The sequence below is a fragment of the Cherax quadricarinatus genome, chromosome 67, assembly GCF_038502225.1.
Source record: "Cherax quadricarinatus isolate ZL_2023a chromosome 67, ASM3850222v1, whole genome shotgun sequence".
NCBI lineage: Eukaryota > Metazoa > Arthropoda > Malacostraca > Decapoda > Parastacidae > Cherax > Cherax quadricarinatus.
The window spans coordinates 12,748,338-12,770,229 of NC_091358.1; the positions used below are offsets into that span (position 1 = coordinate 12,748,338).

A 21,892-nucleotide genomic window follows, 5' to 3' on the forward strand; every position below is an offset into this window, starting at 1 on the left:
TCTTGCAGTTCTTGATGAACACAGAGTTCCATGAGTCTGGCCCTGGGGCAGAGTGCATGGGCATGTCATTTATCGCCTGTTCGAAGTCATTTGGCGTCAGGATAACATCGGATAGGCTTGTGTTAATCAAATTTTGTGGCTCTCTCATAAAAAATTCATTTTGATCTTCGACTCTCAGTCTGGTTAGCGGCTTGCTAAAAACTGAGTCGTATTGGGACTTGAGTAGCTCACTCATTTCCTTGCTGTCATCTGTGTAGGACCCATCTTGTTTAAGTAGGGGCCCAATACTGGACGTTGTTCTCGATTTTGATTTGGCATAGGAGAAGAAATACTTTGGGTTTCTTTCGATTTCATTTATGGCTTTTAGTTCTTCCCGCGATTCCTGACTCCTAAAGGATTCTTTTAGCTTAAGTTCGATGCTTGCTATTTCTCTGACCAGTGTCTCCCTACGCATTTCAGATATATTGACCTCTTTTAGCCGCTCTGTTATTCTTTTCCGTCGCCTGTAAAGGGAGCGCCTGTCTCTTTCTGTTTTACATCTACTCCTCCTTTTTCTTAGAGGAATAAGCCTTGTGCATACATCGAGTGCCACCGAGTTAATCTGTTCTAGGCATAAGTTGGGGTCTGTGTTGCTTAGTATATCTTCCCAGCTTATATCGGTTAGGACTTGGTTTACTTGGTCCCACTTTATGTTTTTGTTATTGAAGTTGAATTTGGTGAATGCTCCCTCGTGACTAATCTCATTATGGCGGTCTGGGGCTCCGCGCATACATGACTGAACCTCAATTATGTTGTGATCTGAGTATATTGTTTTTGATATGGTGATATTTCTTATCAGATCATCATTGTTAGTGAAGATGAGGTCTAGTGTATTCTCCAGTCTAGTAGGGTCTATTATTTGCTGGTTTAAATTGAATTTTGTGCAGAGATTTAAAAGAATAAAGAATACTGCAGCAGGCCAACTGGCCATGCTAAGCAGGTCCAATTTACATCCACCCACACTCACGTATGTACCCGTCCAACCTATATTGAAAACTATTCAAAGTTCTTGTGCCATTGACAGTACCAATAGACCCCTGGCTGTCTTCAAGAAGGAGCTAGACAGACACCTAAAGTCAGAACCTGATCAGCCAGGCTGTGGTTCGTACGTCGCTTTACGTACGGCCAGCAGTAACAGCCTGGTTGATCAGACCCTGATCCACCACTAGGCCTGGTCTCAAACCAGGCCGCGGGGGCGTTGACCCCCGAAACCCACTCCAGGTAAACTATATTTATTTGAAAAGGGGAGGGATAATTACGGGATTATTGGCTAACTCAAGGGGTTAAGAATGCCTAAAAAAATCAAGAACCAATGCTGTATTGGGTCATCATAGGTTAAATCTATATAATATGCACTTTCTCCTTATCTAGCCAAGTTGGCTGGAAGATTATTGAACGGAGAATCGAGCCTCCGCCATTCCTTGCGCTGAATGACGTGCATGGGTTTAGCATTTCATATAAAATAATAATAATGCATAATGGACAATGTTAAGTTCACTTAGCAACTCATGTCCTTAGGACAATTGTAAAATTCTTGTTATATAGACACACCCGAAACTTAAAATGTGAATTGTTTGATTGAGCGGTGAGCCGTGACAACCCTTATTCCCATCACCAGTACACCACAGCAGTGTTGCCAGATTATGCTACATGTAGTGAATTGCGCTACTTTTGTTGGACATAGGAGAGAGAAAACAAAAAAAGCTCAATACTGTGACTGGAACAATACGCAAACAACCCGCACATAGGAGAGAAGAGCCCACGACTACACTTCGGACCGAAGAGTCATCGTGGGCTCCTCTCTCCTATGTGCGGGTTATTTGTGTTATAAGATTATTATTATTATAATCAAGGGGAAGCGCCAAACCCGTAGTTTACCATCTTTGGTGGGTGTGCGGCGCTCACCTAGCACACCCAGAGTATAAGCCCCTGACTTTAATATCTTCATTATGCACCCTTTATTCATCCTCTGGATTGTTGGACATTCGCTACTATATATTGGGCTGCGCTACTAACGATATTTTGGGATAATTCAACAAACATTAGGGCTACCTATGTAATAATTGCGCTACTTTGCTTTCTGAAATCAGGCCATGAAGGTATATGCAATGTGAACAGATGTATTCCTAATTCAGTTACATATATTAGAACTTGTCAAATATATGACCTCCTTTTTCTAATCTTTTATTAGACGAGAGACTGAAAAATAGTGATCGAGGATCTTCATTTCAAATTAATAATAATATTCTTTATTTCTACAAGTACATGTATAAGGTATAGAGGCCTAGTCGATATGCAGAGCATTTCGGGCAAATTAGGTCAATTTTGTCCCAGGATGCGACCCGCAACAGTCAACTAACATCCAGGTACCTATTTCACTGATGGATGAACATGGAAACACGTCCTAGTGTCTCCACCTGTACAGGGGATCGACCCCCGGACCTCAGCGTGTGAGCCGAGTGCACTAGTAGCGCCTGTGGGGGGGGGGATGTGGAAGGTATTCAGGCTTAATTCAGGGAACTGGAACACAGATCCAATTCCCTAGATCAAGAGCCCCACACCAGCATCAAGGAACCTTCCTTGAGGGGAAATGCTGCAGGAGATCTCACATGCTTCGAGTCCTTACAGAATTTGCAGGGAAAATACACTGTCTACCAATGAATAACGTCCTAGTTTGATTTTTTTCAAGAGTTACGTCAATGAAAGCTAAACTTAGAAATCGTTAAGAGTCTAAAGCTCTTAACAACCCTTTAATTAATCATTTATTTTGGGTTACTTGTTCAGTAACTTTTTATTTTTGTAAGGTGTTGGCAACGCTGCTGTGCCCAGTGTCCAGGACCACAACACTGTTAGTGTGATCACAGACACCAACGAGGGTAGACGTATTAACATCCTTCTGTTACTTTCCCTCGTTTAGACCTCTACACTCGAGGTCATCATGGTGAAAGTAGTCGTAGAGTATTGGTAAGCTTAATAGAAGTTGCTAGAGATCATTTTTGTTTAAACAACTATTCCTGATACTCCAGCAATAATGTTAGGAGAACACCATAGAGAAAGTAGTGTAGTAATGCTATATTTAAGTTAGTTTCTTCAAGAATAATACCTAGATGGCAACTTTTATATTGTTCTGTCCTTCAAGGGTTGATCCATCCAAGGAATTAAACTTACCTTTTCCTTTGGAATACACCAGATATCTCCCAGTACCTAGGTGCTGATTACTCATACGGGTTTAGCACCTAGATAATAATATTTTCAGATAAATGTGAAAGTCCGTGTGGGCCATTCTTGGCAAGGAGTGAGAGTGTAGGCTCGATCCTTCACCCATTTATCTTTAGACGGACGTCTGTATAACCCCTATGGGTTTAGCTCCTTCAAGGGAGGTTCCTTGATGCTGGTGAGGGGCTCTTGATCTGGGGAATTGGATCTGTGCTTCGGTTTCCTGCATGAGTGGCTTTCTTTTTCAAAATCAAATTTTTATTTCTTTGCAGTTTACAATGTGTAATTACAATATTGTTTTGCTAAGTGCAGCTGTATACCCCTTGTGGCTTAGCGCTTCTTTTTGATTATAATAATAATTTGCTAAGTGCAAAGAAAGGCACTATTATGCCGAGGCATTTCGGACAGCAAAATTGTAATTACACTTTATAACCTTTACAAAGAAATAAAGATGTATCTTAATGCCTTCTATCCCCTCCCCCATAGGTGCTGTGTAATCAAAGTAATTCTGTATTATTTATGTAAGAAGTTCAGTGTATACCATGAGCTTCACTGTAGATTTTATTCAAATTCCGCAGTATTTTCGTAGATTCACAGTAGCATAAATAATTTTATTCCAGCTGTTCCAGATCAAGGTAAAATGACCAAAGTAGGAAACATTCATGTGCTCTTGTGCCAAAAATGTGTGAACATCACAACTTGAATGGTACTCTATACTGCAATAGTTTATTTTTTAACACTCGGACCTTCTCCCACCAAGGTAGGGTGACCTGAAAAGGAATAAACACTTTCACCATTATACTTCTTCCCCTCAGTGTTTTGCCAGAGGCATGCAAATTCAACAGCTCGGATGCACCTCTGAAACTGCAGTATCTCCACCCCTCCTGAATGCAGACATTGCACTTCTCACCTCCAGGACTTACGTCCAGCTTACTGTTTTCCATGAATCCTTATATATTACCTTGCTCACACTCCAACAGCACATCAAGTCATGAACACCACTTGCCTCCACTCATTCCTACCTAACATGCCTGGTGGGGTGGCCCGGTGGCCTGGTGGCTAAAGCTCCCGCTTCACACACGGAGGGCCCGGGTTCGATTCCCGGCGGGTGGAAACATTTCGACACGTTTCCTTACACCTGTTGTCCTGTTCACCTGGCAGCAAATAGGTACCTGGGTGTTAGTCGACTGGTGTGGGTCGCATCCTGGGGGACAAGATTAAGGACCCCAATGGAAATAAGTTAGACAGTCCTCGATGACGCACTGACTTTCTTGGGTTATCCTGGGTGGCTAACCCTCCGGGGTTAAAAATCCGAATGAAATCTTATCTTATACTTGTATTATCATTGTTTTTATTTTCATTAATTTTCATTAGGATTTACAGTATACATTATTATTATTATTGCTGTTAATACTACTGCTGCTACTACCACTACTGCTAGCAATTAATTTTGCTTTTCTTTACAGCGGTGGATGAGGGTACGCCCCCCGCTATGAGGAACTAGCCAGGATGATAAAGGCAAAAGTTCCTCAAGCAGAGGTGACTGGCTTTGTTGGCCGCCGAAGTAAGTTCTTTTTCAGTTTGTCATTTAATTTCATATTAAGTGTCCATGCAAGGGACACTTATTCAGTACCTGTCTTGAAGGTAATGTGGGGATATTGCATCATCCTCGCTCATCTTTCTGAATTGTACCTTTCATATCACCACTGTCTTTTAATTAATGGTCTCTTTATTTGCTTCATAATATTCATGCTGCACAGTGATGTGAAACTCGTGTTCACTTCCTCCAGCTTCTTTTTTTGCTGCAACATTCTAAGAGCCTTCTTCACATTAATGAACTTTTTTCCTCAGATGCCTCAACACTATCTTTCCTTCTGTGATTCACCTTGTCCATCATTTTTGTTCCTCGTCATCCCTACTGTGTTTTCTAACTTTTTCAGTAATAATTCTATTGTATGTGTTACCCACTATGTTCAAGAGATTTTTTTCTCAATTTTTACTCCTGTTCCCCTCTTTCCTTATTTAAGGAACCTAAGCATACTTTTGCTATCCTTGCCATCCCTTCTTTCATGCACATAGTAAAGAAATGCAACAGTCATACCAAAAATATCCACCTGCTGTACCTCCTGTCATCTTGCCCCCTGAATCACTCTTCCTCATTCATTCTAGCTCTTCTCTATTCATGGATTCAATCCCTTTCTGCTCCATTCATGAAATAAATGCTTCCCTTGCATCAACAACATTTAACAGCTCAAAATATAATCCCCATCCTTCCAATACCTCTACTTCTCTGTTTTATATCTTGCCTTTTTCATTCTTAATTTCCAGGTCCATTTGTTTCCCAGGCTTTCTCAACTTATTAATCTAAGCAGTCTCTTACAGCAACATATTTTGGTACATTTACCCATTATCTCATTTGCTTTCCTTTTGCACTTGCTCACTATTTTTACCCTCTTTTTTTCCATATGTATACCTGCCATTTTTACATTGCTAACTTTTACTATTTTTTTTTTTTTTTTTACCTAACCATTTCACCAGTCATTCTTTATTCCCGGTCATTTATCCTAATCAAATTTTTTTTTTTATAAAAGCACTTGTACAGTATAATGCAATACTGTTTTGCTTTTGGAAATACTTTTGCTGATTAAAATCAGCAGAAGCTAACATGACTCTTGGCAGTATGATGCCTCAGGATTGAAGGTTTAAATAATGTCCTTCCAGGGTGGTCTCCACAGCCTGGACAAGGCCTCATGGTTGCTTGCTTGTTCAGGCCAGTAGTACTAGCAGCACACAGTCCATTGTAAGAAGTACATCATAGCTGATTAGAAACTGTCTGGTGGAAACTGTCAGATAGTTGCTGCAAGAACTACATTATTTGTTTTTGCATTATTGCTTACCTATGATTAAAATGTGTCCATTAGTGTACTATGTAGACCATGTAACTCCTTTCAAAGGTATGATTCATTTCAGCTAAAACAAAAACCCACTCAAATGGTATCAGGTTGAGGGCCAGATCTTCATGAGCATCCTCAGCACGAGAGCAGTTAGTGTTGTGACCCCAAATGTTACGGCACGGTTGTTGGCTCAAAGCCTGCACTATGAGTGTTTTCATGCTGGAGGTTTGGAAAAAGTACAGTGTACAGGGGAAATGCAAATAGTTTTTATGGTTTGTACAACATTAAGACTGCTGAGAACTAGCTACAATCTGGTTACCTCTAATTATTTTCAGATAGTTTGGGCAAGGATAGTACTGTATAGGAGATATGATAATCACATCTGATTATAATAGTTGTGCTTGTCCATGGGGCTGTTCTGCAGGCAATACATTTGTGGGGTGGATGGAGGTAAAATGTGAGGTTCATTGTTGGCCCTTCTTGAATCTATGGTCTGGTAGTGTATCACTTGTTTGCAGTCTGGTGGTGGGTTATGTACTGATTTAGTCACCGAATCAATACTCTCAATTCACAGGTTTTTAGTTCACAAGTTTGTCGTTCATAGGCCTTCCCCATGAATTGCAAGACTATGTAACATCGAAAGAGCAGGGCAGTGCTTTACCTACTGGGGTTTATGTAATTAGTATACATCAGAGGATACATACTTTAAAACCATCAAAGGGAGGAAATTATATTCATATACATGTACTCGAAATCCCAAGAAACTTTCATGGTACATGTACATAAGAACATAAGAAAGAAGGAACACTGCAACAGGCCTACTGACCCATGCAGAGCAAGTCCATTTCCCCCCCCCCCCCTCCCTCCCCAGATTAGCCCAATGACCCACCAAGTCAGGTCACTTCCACTTAAGGAAAGAGCACGACATCAAACCTAGTAGCACAAGTTAGTCAGGTCCAACTCGCACCCACCCACACCCACTCGTGTGGGTGGGTGTGAGTTAAACGGTTTAGCCTCTATAACTGTGCTTGGGAGTTTGTTCCACTCATCCACAACTTGATTACCAAACCAGTGCTTTCCCATATCCTTCCTGAATCTGAATTTTTCCAACTTGAAACCATTGCTGCAAGTCCTGTCTTGGCTGGAAATTTTCAGCACGCTATTTACATCCCCTTTATTTATTCCTGTTTTCCATTTATACACCTCGATCATATCCCCCCCTAATTCTACGCCTTTCGAGAGAGTGCAGATTCAGGGCCTTCAGTCTATCCTCATAGGGAAGATTTCTGATACATGGGATCAACTTTGTCATCCTCCTCTGTACATTTTCCAGTGCATTTATATCCATTCTGTAATACAGTGACCAGAACTGTGCAGCATAATCCAAATGAGGCCTAACCAAGGGTATATAGAGTTGAAGAACAACCTGAGGACTTCTATTATTTATACTTTTAGATATGAAGCCAAGGATTCTGTTAGCTTTATTGCAAACACTAATTCACTATTGTCTTGGTTTTAGATTACTGCTAACCAGAGCTCCTAAATCCTTTTTGCAATCAGTAGTATTAAGATCTACATTATTTAGTTTATATGTGGCACAGTTATTTTCCTGTCCAACATTTAGAACTTTGCATTTGTCTATATTAAACTACATCTTCCACTTCTCTGATCATTGCATCAGTCTATTCAAATCATCCTGGAGTGCTCTAGTGTCTTCATTAGAATGAATTGGAAGCCCTGTTTTGGTGTCATCAGCAAATTTGCTTATGTCACTATTTATTCCTTCATCCATGTCGTTTATGTAAATTGTGAACAACGAAGGGCCCAACACTGAACCCTGCGGAACACCACTTGTGACATGCCCCCATTCTGATTTCTCCCCATTTATGCAAACACTGCTGCCTATTTGTCAGCCATGCCTCTACCCAGGAAAAACTTTCTCCTGTTCCACGTGCCTTAAGTTTCCTCAATAGCCTCTGATGTGGAACTCTATTGAAAGTCTTACTTTCTTACTTACACACTATCATATTCATTACCATGATCTACCTCCTCAAACACCTTAGTGAAAAAAGTTAGTAAATTCGTAAGACAGGAATGCTCCTTTGTAAAGCAGTGTTGAGATTCATTAATCAGTCTATGCCTATATGTACAACTGACAGTGTTTGACAGTAGCCTTAATATGAGGTGCTGAGAAGAAAACAGACCTTGCCAGCAAGCGAAATTTGCATTTTATATACCAACATGTTCATCATTCTTTCAGATATCATAGTGGAACCTCAAATTTCGAACGTATTGCTTATCGAACTCTTCAAAAATAGAACCCTTTTTTTCAAACCAACTTTGTCCCTATTATCGAACCCGCCCTTATTTTCGAACCGCCGGGTACCAGACCTGTTTGGCAGCCCGCTCCATGTCCCTATGCAGGCGCTGTGAGCCAGTCTGGTTTTGTTGATGCTTGAGTGAACACTAACCTGTGATCTCATTCAAACATTTTACTATTATTTCATTGTGTTTAGTGCTTGTGGGGCTGTGAAATAAGCTACAATGGGAGAAATGAAACTTACTAGTGGTAACCTTGTGGTAAAGAAAGTGAGAAACACCATAGATGTGAAGAAGGAAATAATACATAAGTGGAATGATGCCCAAGTGGAATGATGTCCAAATGTTTGTGGAGAAGTACCATCCTGAGCAAGCTGAAACAAGCCTTCTTTGCAACAAGTTCAGTGACAGAACCATGTCCCATTTTAGGGAAATCTTAGAGGCACCAGAAACAGGACTGTGGACAGTTATTTTGTGAAACAGGGGTCCAGTGACTCTCAAGCTGGTCCTAGTGGCATTAAAAGACAGGGAAGGGAAGTAACCCCAGAGAGGGCTTTGATACCTGAAGTCCTCATGGAGGGGGATTCTCCTTCCAAACACTCACCCCCAACTCCCTCTCTCCTCCTCCCTATCTTGTGAATAAAGATTCCTATATGCTGCATAAGTGTCTCAATCTTCATCCTCCCTATCTTCCAGATGCCATCACCAATCTTCAGTAAAGGTAAGTAAAATGTTATTTTATGTTTATTTAAATTTATTAATACATAATTGAACACTATATTTGTTGTGTGTATGTAAAACTATAATTAATCTCTACAAAATGTATATATATATTTTTTTTTTTTTTTTTTTTTTTTTTTTTTTTGTGAATATTTTTGGGTTTCTGGAACAGATTAATTGTATTTCCATTATTTCTTATGGGAAATATTGCTTCGCTTTTCAGACTTTTCGAATTTAGAACTAACTCCTGGAACAGATTAAGTTCGATATTTGAGGTTCCACTGTACATGCGAGTTAGTGTTGAATTTGTCACTTTCACCCTGCCTTTTCCCATTGAGAATACACAGGGATGTTTAACCCTGCGGTTATGCTCGAGCACAGTGATTTGGCTCTCGAGAAAACTGTTGAACTCGCCATACCACCTTAAAGCTCAGTAAATTTACTTTAAAATTAAACCAGTTTTATCAAAATTATATGATTGGCTACTGAGATACTGTTGCAAACATGTTGCAGAAGTTGGTAGGTAATTTTTCTCAAGAATGACATTTGGCAAGTCCAAGTTTTCTCATTGCCTCATACGAGTGGTTAGTAATCCTTGCTCACCTTGTTTGGCCTCGTAGCTTTAGGTCCAGAGATTTGAGGAGAAATATTGCTTCCTGTTTTATCACCTATAACAGCATCCATACAATTCTTGCAGCTAGCTCTGAATATTGAATCGGGGGAGGGGACATTAATTTTGGCAGTAAAATCGTTTGCAGGTACATCATCCTTTTATTGATTTCTTGTTCCAATAATCCTATCCTCTTGCTTTAAAGCTTTAACCCTTAAATTGTCCAAACATAGGTCTGTGTTCACGTGCGTAGCACTCTGACCTTGATTTTCCCCATTCAACAGCATGTAAAAAAAAAAAAAATAGATCTACGTTCAGAGCCCCTGTATGTGGACGTAGATCTACGTTTGGACAGTTTAAGGGTTAATTGTGCCATAGGATTATTATTCCTGAGTTCTTGATTAAAGTGACTAGGTTTAGAGCCCATCTTTCCTGATTCTGCATAATATATATTTGTTTTTACAAGTACATGTACAAGGTATACAGGCCTAACTGACATCAATGACATACTACTATATAGAAAGCCGCTTGTTATGCTCTCAAAGTATTTCGGGCAAATTAGGTCAGTTTTGTCCCAGGATGCGACCCACACCAGTCAACTAACTCCCAGGTACCCATTTTACTGATGGGTGAACATAGACAACCAGTGTTAAGAAACATGCCCAATGTTTCTACCCTCGCTGGGAATCGAACCCAGGCACTCGCCGTGTGAAGCGAGAGTTTTAGCCACCAGGCCACGGGGCACCCGTACAGTTCCTTGTTGTACATAGAGGTATGTATTTTGCACTTCATCTAAGCCAAATACTTGGTATTAATTAACTTCTCCCTCCTTGGATAAAATCTGAATACTATACCTCCCATTCCCTGGGTGATGTGTGATTGTTATGGGTTTAAGCCTTTCCTGTGATAGTGGTAATAATAATAAAATTTGTTGGCTGCTGCACTGAAGTGATAGACAAATGGAGACCCTCCCTTTCCTTTGCTCAAACCTTATAGCTTCCCATTTCCCAGGCTCTGAATAACCCTTATGGGCTTAGGACTTCCCCATGAATGTAATAGGACCATAACAAATTCTAGCTAGTGGTCAGTGCCATTATTACAGGTTCTAAAATTATTAAATATTAGTGCAATGCTCACATTCTACTGCTCACTCAAGTTTAGGACCCAGAGGTATTACAATCCAGACCTAAGACATTTTCTTAAGAACTTGAAGAGAACATATACCTGTAGTTACAACACTAGAAACATATTCCTCTTAAAATTGATCTTGTTGGATTGAGTTTCTATTAATTTCTATGCAATTAAAATAGAGAATGTGTAGTAGTTTATCAGTCAAAATAAAAATCCATTCATTATTGTAGTAAGCATTAATTAAAAAGAGTGCTTAGCAAAAGTTCTAAATTTTAAAGTTCAGTATTCAAAGTTTACGTGATTACTGTTCAGATTATTTTATTAGAACATCACATTGCATTCTAGTCTAGTGTAAATTGTAGCTATATACCTTTAAGATTATTTTCACTTAATTTTTTTACCTTTACAGTACAGTGGTTTTTTGAGTTAAGATAATTTTAAGTTATGATTTACCCACATAATGGAATTAGTTTAGAGTTGTGATGAAACATTTGAGATGCAATGCATGTACGATGGTCAGCACATGCGTGGGCCTCAGGCAACTAGCCTCTCAGGCAACGTCTGACCCAATGAAAGTGCCAGTCTGAGTGTGTGGTGGTGACTCAGCAGTAAGTCAGAGATGGGAATGAATATCTCTGGGGTAACATCTTAGCCAATATCAGCATTTCTATTACAGTTCGTTGTTTCCTCGTCAGTTGGAGACTACCACGTATGTTGTCTGCATCAACTCTGGATTATTTACCCTTCATAACTGTGATTAATTACATCATCTTTTGTTACTACATCATGTGCAATAAACTGACAATTTCTCTGAAGATTAAGCAAGAAATTGTGAAAAAAAAGCATGGTCATAATTAGTGCATTGGTGCACAAGTATGGCTTTCCACAATCTATTGAGTAAAATGAAATTATGAAGAACCTTTAATTTTTAACTATTTATTTAAATCAGAATAAGGCACAGTATAAGTTTTTACATGGAAAGTAAAATTACTGGGAGTCAAATTACCTTGAAACATTTCAAAGGGTTATGAAAGCAAATACTACTACTTTAATTTTGGTAGGCTTAGAACTGCAATTGACATACATGTGTTAAATTATAGGTTAAATAGAATGATGCTGGGACTTAACAAGCAAAACTTAAGTATAAAGCTTAGAAGTGTGCTGTCTGAATATTTGGTATTTTGTAGTAAGGGTGAAGCCATTGATATTTTTTAAAGTAAGAATTAGCCTATTGATGAGTAGGACTAATTTCTGTGTTTCATTTTCATTGCACACAAGCTACATTTGAGGTTAGTGTTGATGATATTCCGGTGCACTCCAAACTTCAAACTATGGCTTTTCCCGATTTCGACGACGTGGTAAATATTGCATCTGACGTAGAAGGTGGAAGCCCTGTACGGCAGGTTTCTAAGACACACTCAGAAGGATGCAGTGTGATGTAATCCAGGTGATCTACAGTATAGTCTATTACAATGTGCATCGAGTCTATTATGATATGCATTGTGCTTAACTGTACACAGTAAGACTTCGTTGTAAGAGTATGCTCGTGTGTGTGTGTGTGTGTATATATATATACAATAAGCTCTATAAAAACTGGCTCTCAGAAAAAAATGAGAAATGGCACTTTCAAGAATGGCCCCTAATAGGGATGTTCATTAAGAAACCAGCATCTAAGCCAATTTATCTGGAATATCTCGTATTGAAACAATTCCCACAAGTACTGTGGGGTTCTAGACTGCAAATGCCACATTCCTCCCATCGTTTGATGGCATTGCAGATTTCTTCATGGTTACTTAAAGATGGTTTCAAGGATCATTCTCCCAGCAGCTTGGTCCTAGACTAGGCCTTTGCTGACAAAGGCCTAATCTAGAAGCTGGAGCAAGATGCAGTCAGATGAAAGCATCACAACAATGCAGATCAGGAACTTAACTGTATGATGCCTCACATGTGTAACTGTTCTAAAATTAGTCATATTGACCAGTTTTTTTTGAGAAGCCAGCATAGTTGCCAATTTTAAAAATTAGCATGGTATTAGTCCCAAGGTTGCAATTTTTTGCAGAGTTTACTGTACATATGGTAAAAGCTTTATTAAAATTTGTTCGTGTTGTATATTCTTAACAAATGTAATACAAATGGAGTGACTAGGTTCGAACCTGTGGTCTAAAAGATCCTACAATTACTAGCCAAGTACCTAAACCCACTGATCTATGGGGCAGAGGCCCTGGGCTAGTGTTTCTGAGATCTCTAGATGGCAGGTTCAAACTGACTGTTTTGGGCTATCCTAAGTTCTCTCTATATATGCTGCTATGTATGATAATCTGTCACTGTATTTGTGTATACCTAAACAAACTTACTAGTCGTTACAAATTTTGTGAAATTTTGTTCCCTAAATTCATTCCATTTAGCACCTTCATTTGTAACATTCTGCTTCATGATTGTGGAAGAGTACTAAACTTTGGTTTTAACTGCATCTTAAAAGGGTATGCTTTTACAGCAGATCACCTAATCATTTAAAGTAGTCTAGCTTTTTTTTCCTTAAATTTTTACTACCATAATTATGCTAATCCTTAATATCTCCCATTTTCTTAATCTTCAAGCATCATTCCTTGTAGCAATTTCTGTGATGTCTAAGCTTGAATTCTTGTTCATCTAGCCTGAAGAAATGGCAGCATTTAAAAATAAAAGCTCTAGTATTATGGCTGGAACAATTCACAAATATCCCCCACTTTTACCAAACTGTCTTCTGGTTCTCTTCTGATTTTCTTGCATGGTTTGTGGCATGATAGTGGTCTAGAATGGACTAAAATGTCTTTTAACTTTTCCTCTTCAAAGTTTGGGTTATTTGTGAATTACAGCATTGAATTCCTTCACGTGTAGTTACCTTACATGGCTGTCTAGGCATGACACACTATACTTTTTATGGTTATGGGATGGTGTGAAGTTCAGGGTTTAATTTACGTATATTTTTAGAAAATCTATGCTTTTAAACAGCCCATCCACACCACATGTAAAAAATTTTTTTATTTTTTTACAAGTTCTTGGTATAAGGTTAGTGCCATCCTGCTGCTAGATATGTCCCTCTAATTTGGTAATTTATTTACCGTTTGCTAAATATACTATGTATATAGGCTTTTGCATTAAAGTAACCTAGAACAATCTGAAATAAATAAATCCCCCTAATATAACATTCATAAATTGTTGCAGGTTAATAAGAAAATAAATGGTGTAATGCAAGGATGGATTGCTTTAAAATAGATCTAATGCAGTTCTAGTTATTTTTTACTAACATAATTGTACTAATTAAATAAAACATAACATTTTTTCAAATCCTTTAAGTGGTATGCTTGATGTCCAAACTATAACCATACGTAATTTTTAAAGGGGCGGACCAATAAGCCAGCAGAAGGCCTCGGTCAGATTATTGAAAGCGCCAATGGTGGGTCATCATATGACCAAGACCCGTGTCGGGAAACACTTGTTTTGTTTCCTGACTAACCTTACCTAACCTGTTTGAACCCTAATTCTTGTTAATCTAGCCTGAAGAAATTTTAGCATGCAAATTCTCTATACAGTAGGGACCCACTTATACGGCAGGTTAGGTTCCAAACTACCACCGGAAAGCGGACATTGCCAGAAAGCAGAACGCCATTTTATCCACTTACCTGACATTTATATGCATTTATAACAAGTTTACACTAACATATACGTATTGAGTTATCAATAGAACTAGGCATTAAAGAAAAAAGAAAGTAAAGTACACAAAGTACACTCATTACTTACCTCAAAATATTTGTAGTCTTAATGTAGGGTGAGAGGTGAGTGATATTTATTGTAAGATGTGAGGTGTGGTAGGTATGGTAGCCCTAATTGTCAGCCCACCCACACGTAATATGCAGTGGACCCCCGATTAACGATATTTTTTCATTCCAGAAGTATGTTCAGGTGCCAGTACTCACCGAATTTGTTCCCATAAGGAATATTGTGAAGTAGATAAGTCCATTTCAGACCCCCAAACATACACGTACAAACGCACTTACATAAATACACTTGCATAATTGGTCGCATTGGGAGGTGGTCGTTAAGCGGGGGTCCACTGTACCATGACATTTAAAGCGCCCTAGAGCGATAAAATGCATATACAGTACGTATACTCATCACTTGCCTTAAAATATTTATAGATTTAATGTAGGGTGAGAGGTGAGTAAACAATACAAAATGAATAAATGAGAGAGAGAGAAAAAGTAAATGAGAGGACAGAGCCGCAGAGTATGTAAACAAACAGTAACACATCTGGGTATGGTTGATACATGTTCATTTTCACGTCTGAGTCTTTTACCATAATGCAAACACCTTACATTGTGTACAAGTTGTCTCCACGTTGGTAAAGTAGAATAAATAAAGAACAATACTCCCATTCTCATGTAACAGACCATTATTAGAAGGAATAACGCTCTGAGTGAAGGCATATGGAAGAAATATTTTTCTACACTTACCCCCAGTAATACTATTGTGTACACATTTTCTCTGGTGCTGAACTAGAGAAAACGTTATTCTATCTGACACTCCGACAAGATGACTGGAAAAACATTTCATATTTGTTAATTTATTCTACTGTGGGGTGTATTTATCGTGTTTGTTACGTAGCATGTTTATTATATATTTTTGAAAAAATATCATAGATGGATTAATCAACATATATGACATTTAATGCTCCTCAGTGATTATTATTGTGTTATTATCATTGCTAGTATAGCGTCTTCAAGACTAATAAGACAAAGGTATATACCTGCATGCAGGCACAGTGTGTAAGTTTATTTAGGTACAAGTACACACAAGTATAATGTCAGAGTACAGTGGTACCCCGAGTTTCGGCCATAATTCGTTCCAGAAGGCTGTTCGAGTGCCGTTACTGAACGAATTTGTTCCCATAAGGAATAATGTAAATTAGACAAGTCCATTTCAGACCCCCAAAAATACTTACAAAAGCACTCACAATTATACACTTGCATAATTGTTCGAGTTTGGAGCTGTACAAAACTCGGGGTACCACTGTACGTATATATAAAATATGAAATGTCTTTAAAATATGTACTTGAAATTTTGGAAGGTTTCCAGACATAATGGAGCATTGTGCTCATGGAGAATGTAAACAAACCAGGTAACCCATGGTGACTGTATTAGAAAGTCAGGTGGGGGAGCCATATATAGCGTTTTGATCATGATTTGTAGCATCTGTATTAGCGGAATGCCGTAAAGCGGGGCCTTACTGTATACAAGAACTTAAAATGGCTGGGGGGGGGATGGGGTAATTAAATATATATTTTTTTATTTTTATTTTATTTTTTTTTTTCTGTATTTTCTCCTTCCCCACACTTTAATGGTAGGAAATGGGTGCCTTGATACTGATGAAGGGTTCTTGATCCAACAAATTAGAGCTTCCCTCCCTTTCATAAGATGGAGCCTGGTAGCCTCCCATTCCCTTGGTGCTGTATAACCCTGGCGGGTTAAGTGATTACTCATGAATACAGATCGGCCATCACTAATCCGGCATCATTGGGACCTGTAGTGTGCCGGATTAGTGAGTTTGCCGGATTACAGTGGTTAATTAACCTATCAATAGACTCTTTCTGCTACATCTTCCTCATTTTCATCACTGCTTTCTCCTTCACTGGCTTGCTGCTGTGGATTTACAACCATCTGCACAATTTCTGAGTCGGTATATTAATGAAATTTGAAATTATGCTAGCCAAAATTAGTGCCAGATTACTGATGGAACCGGATAGCTGATTTCCGGATTACTGATGGAACTGGATAACTGACTGCCAGATTAGTGATGGCCGACCTGTATAATAACTCTTCCTAGGTGTCTTGTGCCTCGTGTTCTATCAAGAACTCAGTGTTAATGTGTGAACATAACCATCCTTTATTCTTAGAATTGTTCTCTACAAGTCACTCATTTCTAAGTCTGTAAATCAGGAACACAACTTGTTTGGTAGTTAGGGGACAGCCTGATTATATTAATCTTGTGTGTACATTGTTTTGTAACAAGACTACATAGTACAGGCAGGCCCTGCTTTAAGTTTTGCTATTACAGCAGTTTTCAGTTATACCCATTCTTCATTTATTCAGACTTCCTACAATATAGCCACCATCCACTATAAGCTAAGGACAAAAATATTAGGAAAGTAATATGTGGTAAGTAGTATGTAATATGTGCACTGTAGTATATGTATTTGTAGGCCTAGCTATATTTCTTGCTTAATATGGTAATGTAAACATGTTATCAAGACTTGTATGCATTTGAAAGTGAAAAGGGGCTATGATTTACTTTACAGCTATTTTTGCTTTACAGCTGTAGCCTGTAACTTAACCTGCTGTATAAGTGAGGCCCTCCTGTAAAAATCACAGGCTTTTCATGGTTTTTCATTAGAAAAATATTGCTACTTTCTCTAATACAGGGTTGATCAGATTTACCAAAGGGGTTGCATTTTAGGTGGTTCAACTTAGATCCCTCAAGGGAGGTACCATGATACAAGTAAAGGGCTCTTGATTCAACAAATTGGACCTGTTCTTTTCTTGATTTGAACATTATTGCCTTCCATTCCCCCAGGAGCTATATGACCCCCACAGTTTAGTCCTCCCCCACCCCAGCAAAGGTAGGACACTTGAGGATCCAAAAAGTTTATTACATCTGCTCATCCTACAAATCATTAAAAATGAAAATGCCAGATTCGTATGTCCAAATGCAGTAACTGGGCTTAATTCATGAAACATTCTATAAGGCTTATACAAAAAAGTGCAGAACACTACTTGCAAGAGCCCTCATTGTTCTTTGGAGTAAGAGCTTAGATCTAGGTGAAATGATAAAGGCCTTAAAATATACAGACAGCTCCTCTGCACTAAGGAGGCAGTAGAGTTCTGGCAAAAAGTACTATGGTGGTTAACATCACACACCTTAGAAATCTTTGAAAGGTTGATCTGACACCAATTTATAGATTTTAAAATAATACATCCTACACAACTCAAGTCCCTCAGGATTTAGCAAGATGCTGTCACTACTGCTAATTCAGAATTACTTAAACTTTGGAAGAAACCCAAAACACATGTGGTCTACATGGAGTTGACTAAGGCAGTTGGCAAATGCGATCATAGTGATAGCTCATAAAATAAGGTCAATGTGTGTTCAGATATTTGGGTGTGGACTTGTTGCCAGGTGGGTATATGAAAGACAAGGTGAACCATTGAATTGAAAAGGTGGGTGGTGCATTGAGGCATCTGTGGAAACAGTGATATCCATAGATGCAAAGAAGGAAATGTCCGAGAATATCGTGGTTCCAACGTGCTTACATGGGTGTGAAGCATGGGTTGTGAATGTTGCAGCAAGGAGGAGGCTGGAGGCAGTGGAGATGTCTGAGGGCAATGTGTGGTGTAAATATTATGAAGAGAATTTGTAGCTTTGAGACTAGGAGGTGCAAAGTTACTAACAGTATTATCCAGAGCGCTGTTGAGGTGGTTCGGATATTTAGAGAGGATGGAGCATAATAGGATGACTAAGAGTATAACTCTAGAGTGGAGGGAAAGCAGGGTAAGAGTTGCCCTAGGAAAGAGTGAAGAGGAGTAAAGGAAGTTTTGTGTGCAAGTGGGCTTGGATGGACATCCAGCAGGTGTATGTGAGTGTGGTAGGTAGGAGTGAATATAGGCAAATAGGTTTTAGGACTACTAACTGTTAGTGTGAGTAAGGTTAACTTTTTGTGAAGGGATTCAAGAAAATCAGTTAGTTGGACTTGAGTCCTGGAGGTGCGAAGTGCAGTGCCTGCATTCCGAAGGAGGGGGTGGGGATATTTGCACTTTAGTGGGGCATCTGAGCTATAGTATCAGCATACTTCTGGCAAGATGGAGTGAATGATGGTGAAAATTTTTTTTAGGTCACCCTGGCTCAGTGGGAGATGGCCAGTGTTTTAAAAAAAGAAAAGAAAAGAAAAAAAAAGCACACAAGAAGAGTAGGAAAATGGATATTCTAATAAATGGAGCACAGGGTAGTAAACAAAATTATACACTCAGTTGTCACTTACTCTTTTAGTACTGGGTAGAATCCTCCTCCAGACTTGCCCCAGAACAATCCAAATTCTTCGTGACATGGATTCTAGCCCATGTTGACATGATAGCATCACAGTTGCTGCAGATTTGTTAGCTGCACATTTATGCTAGGAATCTCCTGTTCCACCACATCCCAAAAGTGATGTACTGAATTGAGATCTGATGACTGAACGCCACTAGAGTAAACTGAGCTCCGTCATGTTCGTGGAACCAGTTGAGATAACATGTGATTTGTGACAATGCATATTAGCCATAAAGAGATGTCCATGGTCAGCAACAGTACTCAGATAGGTTATGGCATATAAACAATGCTCACTTGGTATTATGGGGCCTAATGTATGCCAGGAAAACTTTCCCCACACCATTATACCACCACCATCAGCCTGAACTGTTGACACAATGCAGGATGGAGTCATGTTGCTTATGCCAAATTAATGGCAGAAGTCATGATTTGTTAGACCAGGCAATGTTTTTTTTTTTTTTTCCCCCAGTTTTTAACTGTCCAACTTTGGCGAGTCTGCCCATCGTAGCCTCAGGTTTCCTGTTCTTAGCTGACAGGAGTGGAACCAGGTGTGGTCTTCTGCAGCTTTAGCCCACCCACTTCAAAGTTTGACATGTTGTGCATTCAGAGATGCTCTTCTGCCTACCACTGTTGTAACACATGGCTATTTGAGTTTGTCTTGCCTTACTATCAGCTTGAACCAGTCTCATTAACGAGGTATTTTTCCCACAGAACTGTCATTCTGAATGTTTTGTATTTTTCAAACCATTCTCTGTAAACTCTAGGCTTGTATGTGAAAATTCCAGATCAGCAGTTTGAGATAAACCAGTCTGTCTAGCATCAACAATCATTCCATGGTCACATTTCTTATCCATTCTGGTGTTTGACCTGAACAACAGCTGAACCTCTTGATCATGTCTGTATGCGTTTAAGCATGGTGGTGCTGCTGCTAAGTGAGTCTGATTAGATGTTCCCATTAAGGAGTAAGTGTAAGGGTGCACCAAATAATGTGATCAGAGTGCATATACTGTATATTGAGAGAGTCATTTCACTGTAGTGATGTTCTTTCAAGATGCTAATTGAATTTTCACCAAAACATTGATACCTCATTTTAATAAATGATTTTACATGGAACCCTAAGGGCTTTTGAGCTAAGGAATTGGAGCTTCCTTCCTTCCTTCCTTCCTTGAGTCAAATCTAATTACATCCCATGCCCAGGCATTGTATGACCCATGTGAGTTTAGCAGTTCCCCATGAATGTGGATTTTACATCTTAGAAAATATTTAATATCTGGAATTTTAAGTTCAATATTAGCTATCATTATAAATTCTTTAATTTGTTTTGTCTGCTTTTTTTTTTTTTTTATTAAATTAAATGCATTTTTATTTCCATAGGTTCTTTTGAAGTCAACATCGATGGTAAGATGGTCTTCTCAAAGTTGGAACGCAGGGGCTTTCCCAATTTTGATGAGGTCGTTGAAATTGCGGCGGCTGCAGAACGTGGTGACACTGTTGGCACTGTGAAGAAAACATCAGCAGCTTGCACACTCTTGTAACTTAATTTCATTAAAGCTCCTGGAGCCTGCACATGCATAACTGATATAGTACAGCATTTAAAGTTTTCATCAATAAAGTGTAATTAAATTTGTATTCAGTTATGCTATAAGCTGATATAGTGGTATAGACACCCCTAGTGGGTGATATGTATACCTGGAGTGGGTTTCGGGGGTCAACACCCGTGGCCTGGTCTGTACGAGCAAGGTTCTTCCTTGCTATACTATACCACCATAATTAAATTTGTTTTATTTGTGCTAAGCTACCAGCAGTAGTTTAATGGTGTGTTGAGATGTTTGGAGTGTTCTGTGCAATGATACTGTTGATGAAGGAAATTGTTCAAACACAATAGTGTGGCTGTTTCTGGAAGTGATATGTATGGGTGCTCATTACATTACTCACCTCTAACACACCTTTATATTCATTGTATTCAATTTTAATGAGTTGTTATACATTGTAACATTTGGTAAAGATAAATATTTTTTACTTTTGTTTTATTACCTTTTACTAAAAGCTTATTTGACTAGGGGCCTAATGAGCATCATAGGGTAGGAGCCCTTTTGGTCTGAGGCTACCACCTATGCTTATACTAAAAGTCCTCTTCAAGGGGGGGGGGGGCTCCTTGGCATGGTGAAGAGGCTCTTGGTCTGAGGAATTAGACCTGTCTGTCTACTTCCTCAGACCGAACCTAATTACCCCCCAATCCCCCGTTCCCTATCCCATCCTCCCCTTTTTCCTTTCCTCCTCCTCCTCCCCACCCCTCCCTTTTGCCCTTCCTTTTTGGCCTTTGGTTTTTTTTTTTTTTTTTTTTTTTTTTTTTCTCCACAGGCACGCTAGTTCCTAGGTAGGGGAAAGGACACCGGGGTCCATCCCATTCCGTTGAGGTTCTTGGCGGTGGCGTAGTTTGCCGTGGAATCTGGATTGCCTGAGGATGTCCTGATCCCTCTCCGGTATCCCGGAGGGTGGCTTTGGGTGTCTCTCGGGCGACGGGTGTATCTCTGGAAGCCACCTTTCGGATTCCGGGGGTGGTGGCCGAAGGAGGTATGCTTTGTGGCGGATTTCCGGCCGCCCTCTCTTTTGTCCACCGAGGTAGCTCGGCAGATGTGAGGTTGCTATCCCGGATTGCCGGTTTACTGGCATGATGGGTAGGGTATGGCACGGGTTCCATGCTGCATCTTGCTACTTGCGGTGCTGAGGTCCTCTTGGGCACGGAGGGAGATTTCTGGCCCTTTCATTCCTCCTAGGAACTATCCCTCCCCGGTCCCCCCCTTATTTTTTTTCTTTTTTTTTTTTCTTAAAAACAAGAAGAAA

At 39.4% G+C, this 21,892-nt stretch overlaps 1 protein-coding gene across 2 annotated transcripts; it reads left to right on the top strand.

Moving 5' to 3' along the window:
• Positions 1–2,843: 2,843 nt before the first annotated feature.
• Positions 2,844–21,065, top strand: LOC128699662 (migration and invasion enhancer 1). Of its 2 annotated transcripts, XM_053792419.2 has the most exons (4): positions 2,844–3,003; positions 4,722–4,819; positions 12,208–12,376; positions 20,423–20,563. In XM_053792419.2, the coding sequence occupies exons 1-3, from the start codon at positions 2,978–2,980 to the stop codon at positions 12,369–12,371; spliced, it is 288 nt and encodes a 95-aa protein (XP_053648394.1). In that variant the 5' UTR covers positions 2,844–2,977; the 3' UTR covers positions 12,372–12,376; positions 20,423–20,563. The 2 variants fall into 2 exon arrangements, with proteins under 2 accessions (XP_053648394.1, XP_053648395.1); XM_053792420.2 differs by lacking the exon at positions 12,208–12,376 and having other exon boundaries at positions 20,423–21,065.
• Positions 21,066–21,892: the final 827 nt, after the last annotated feature.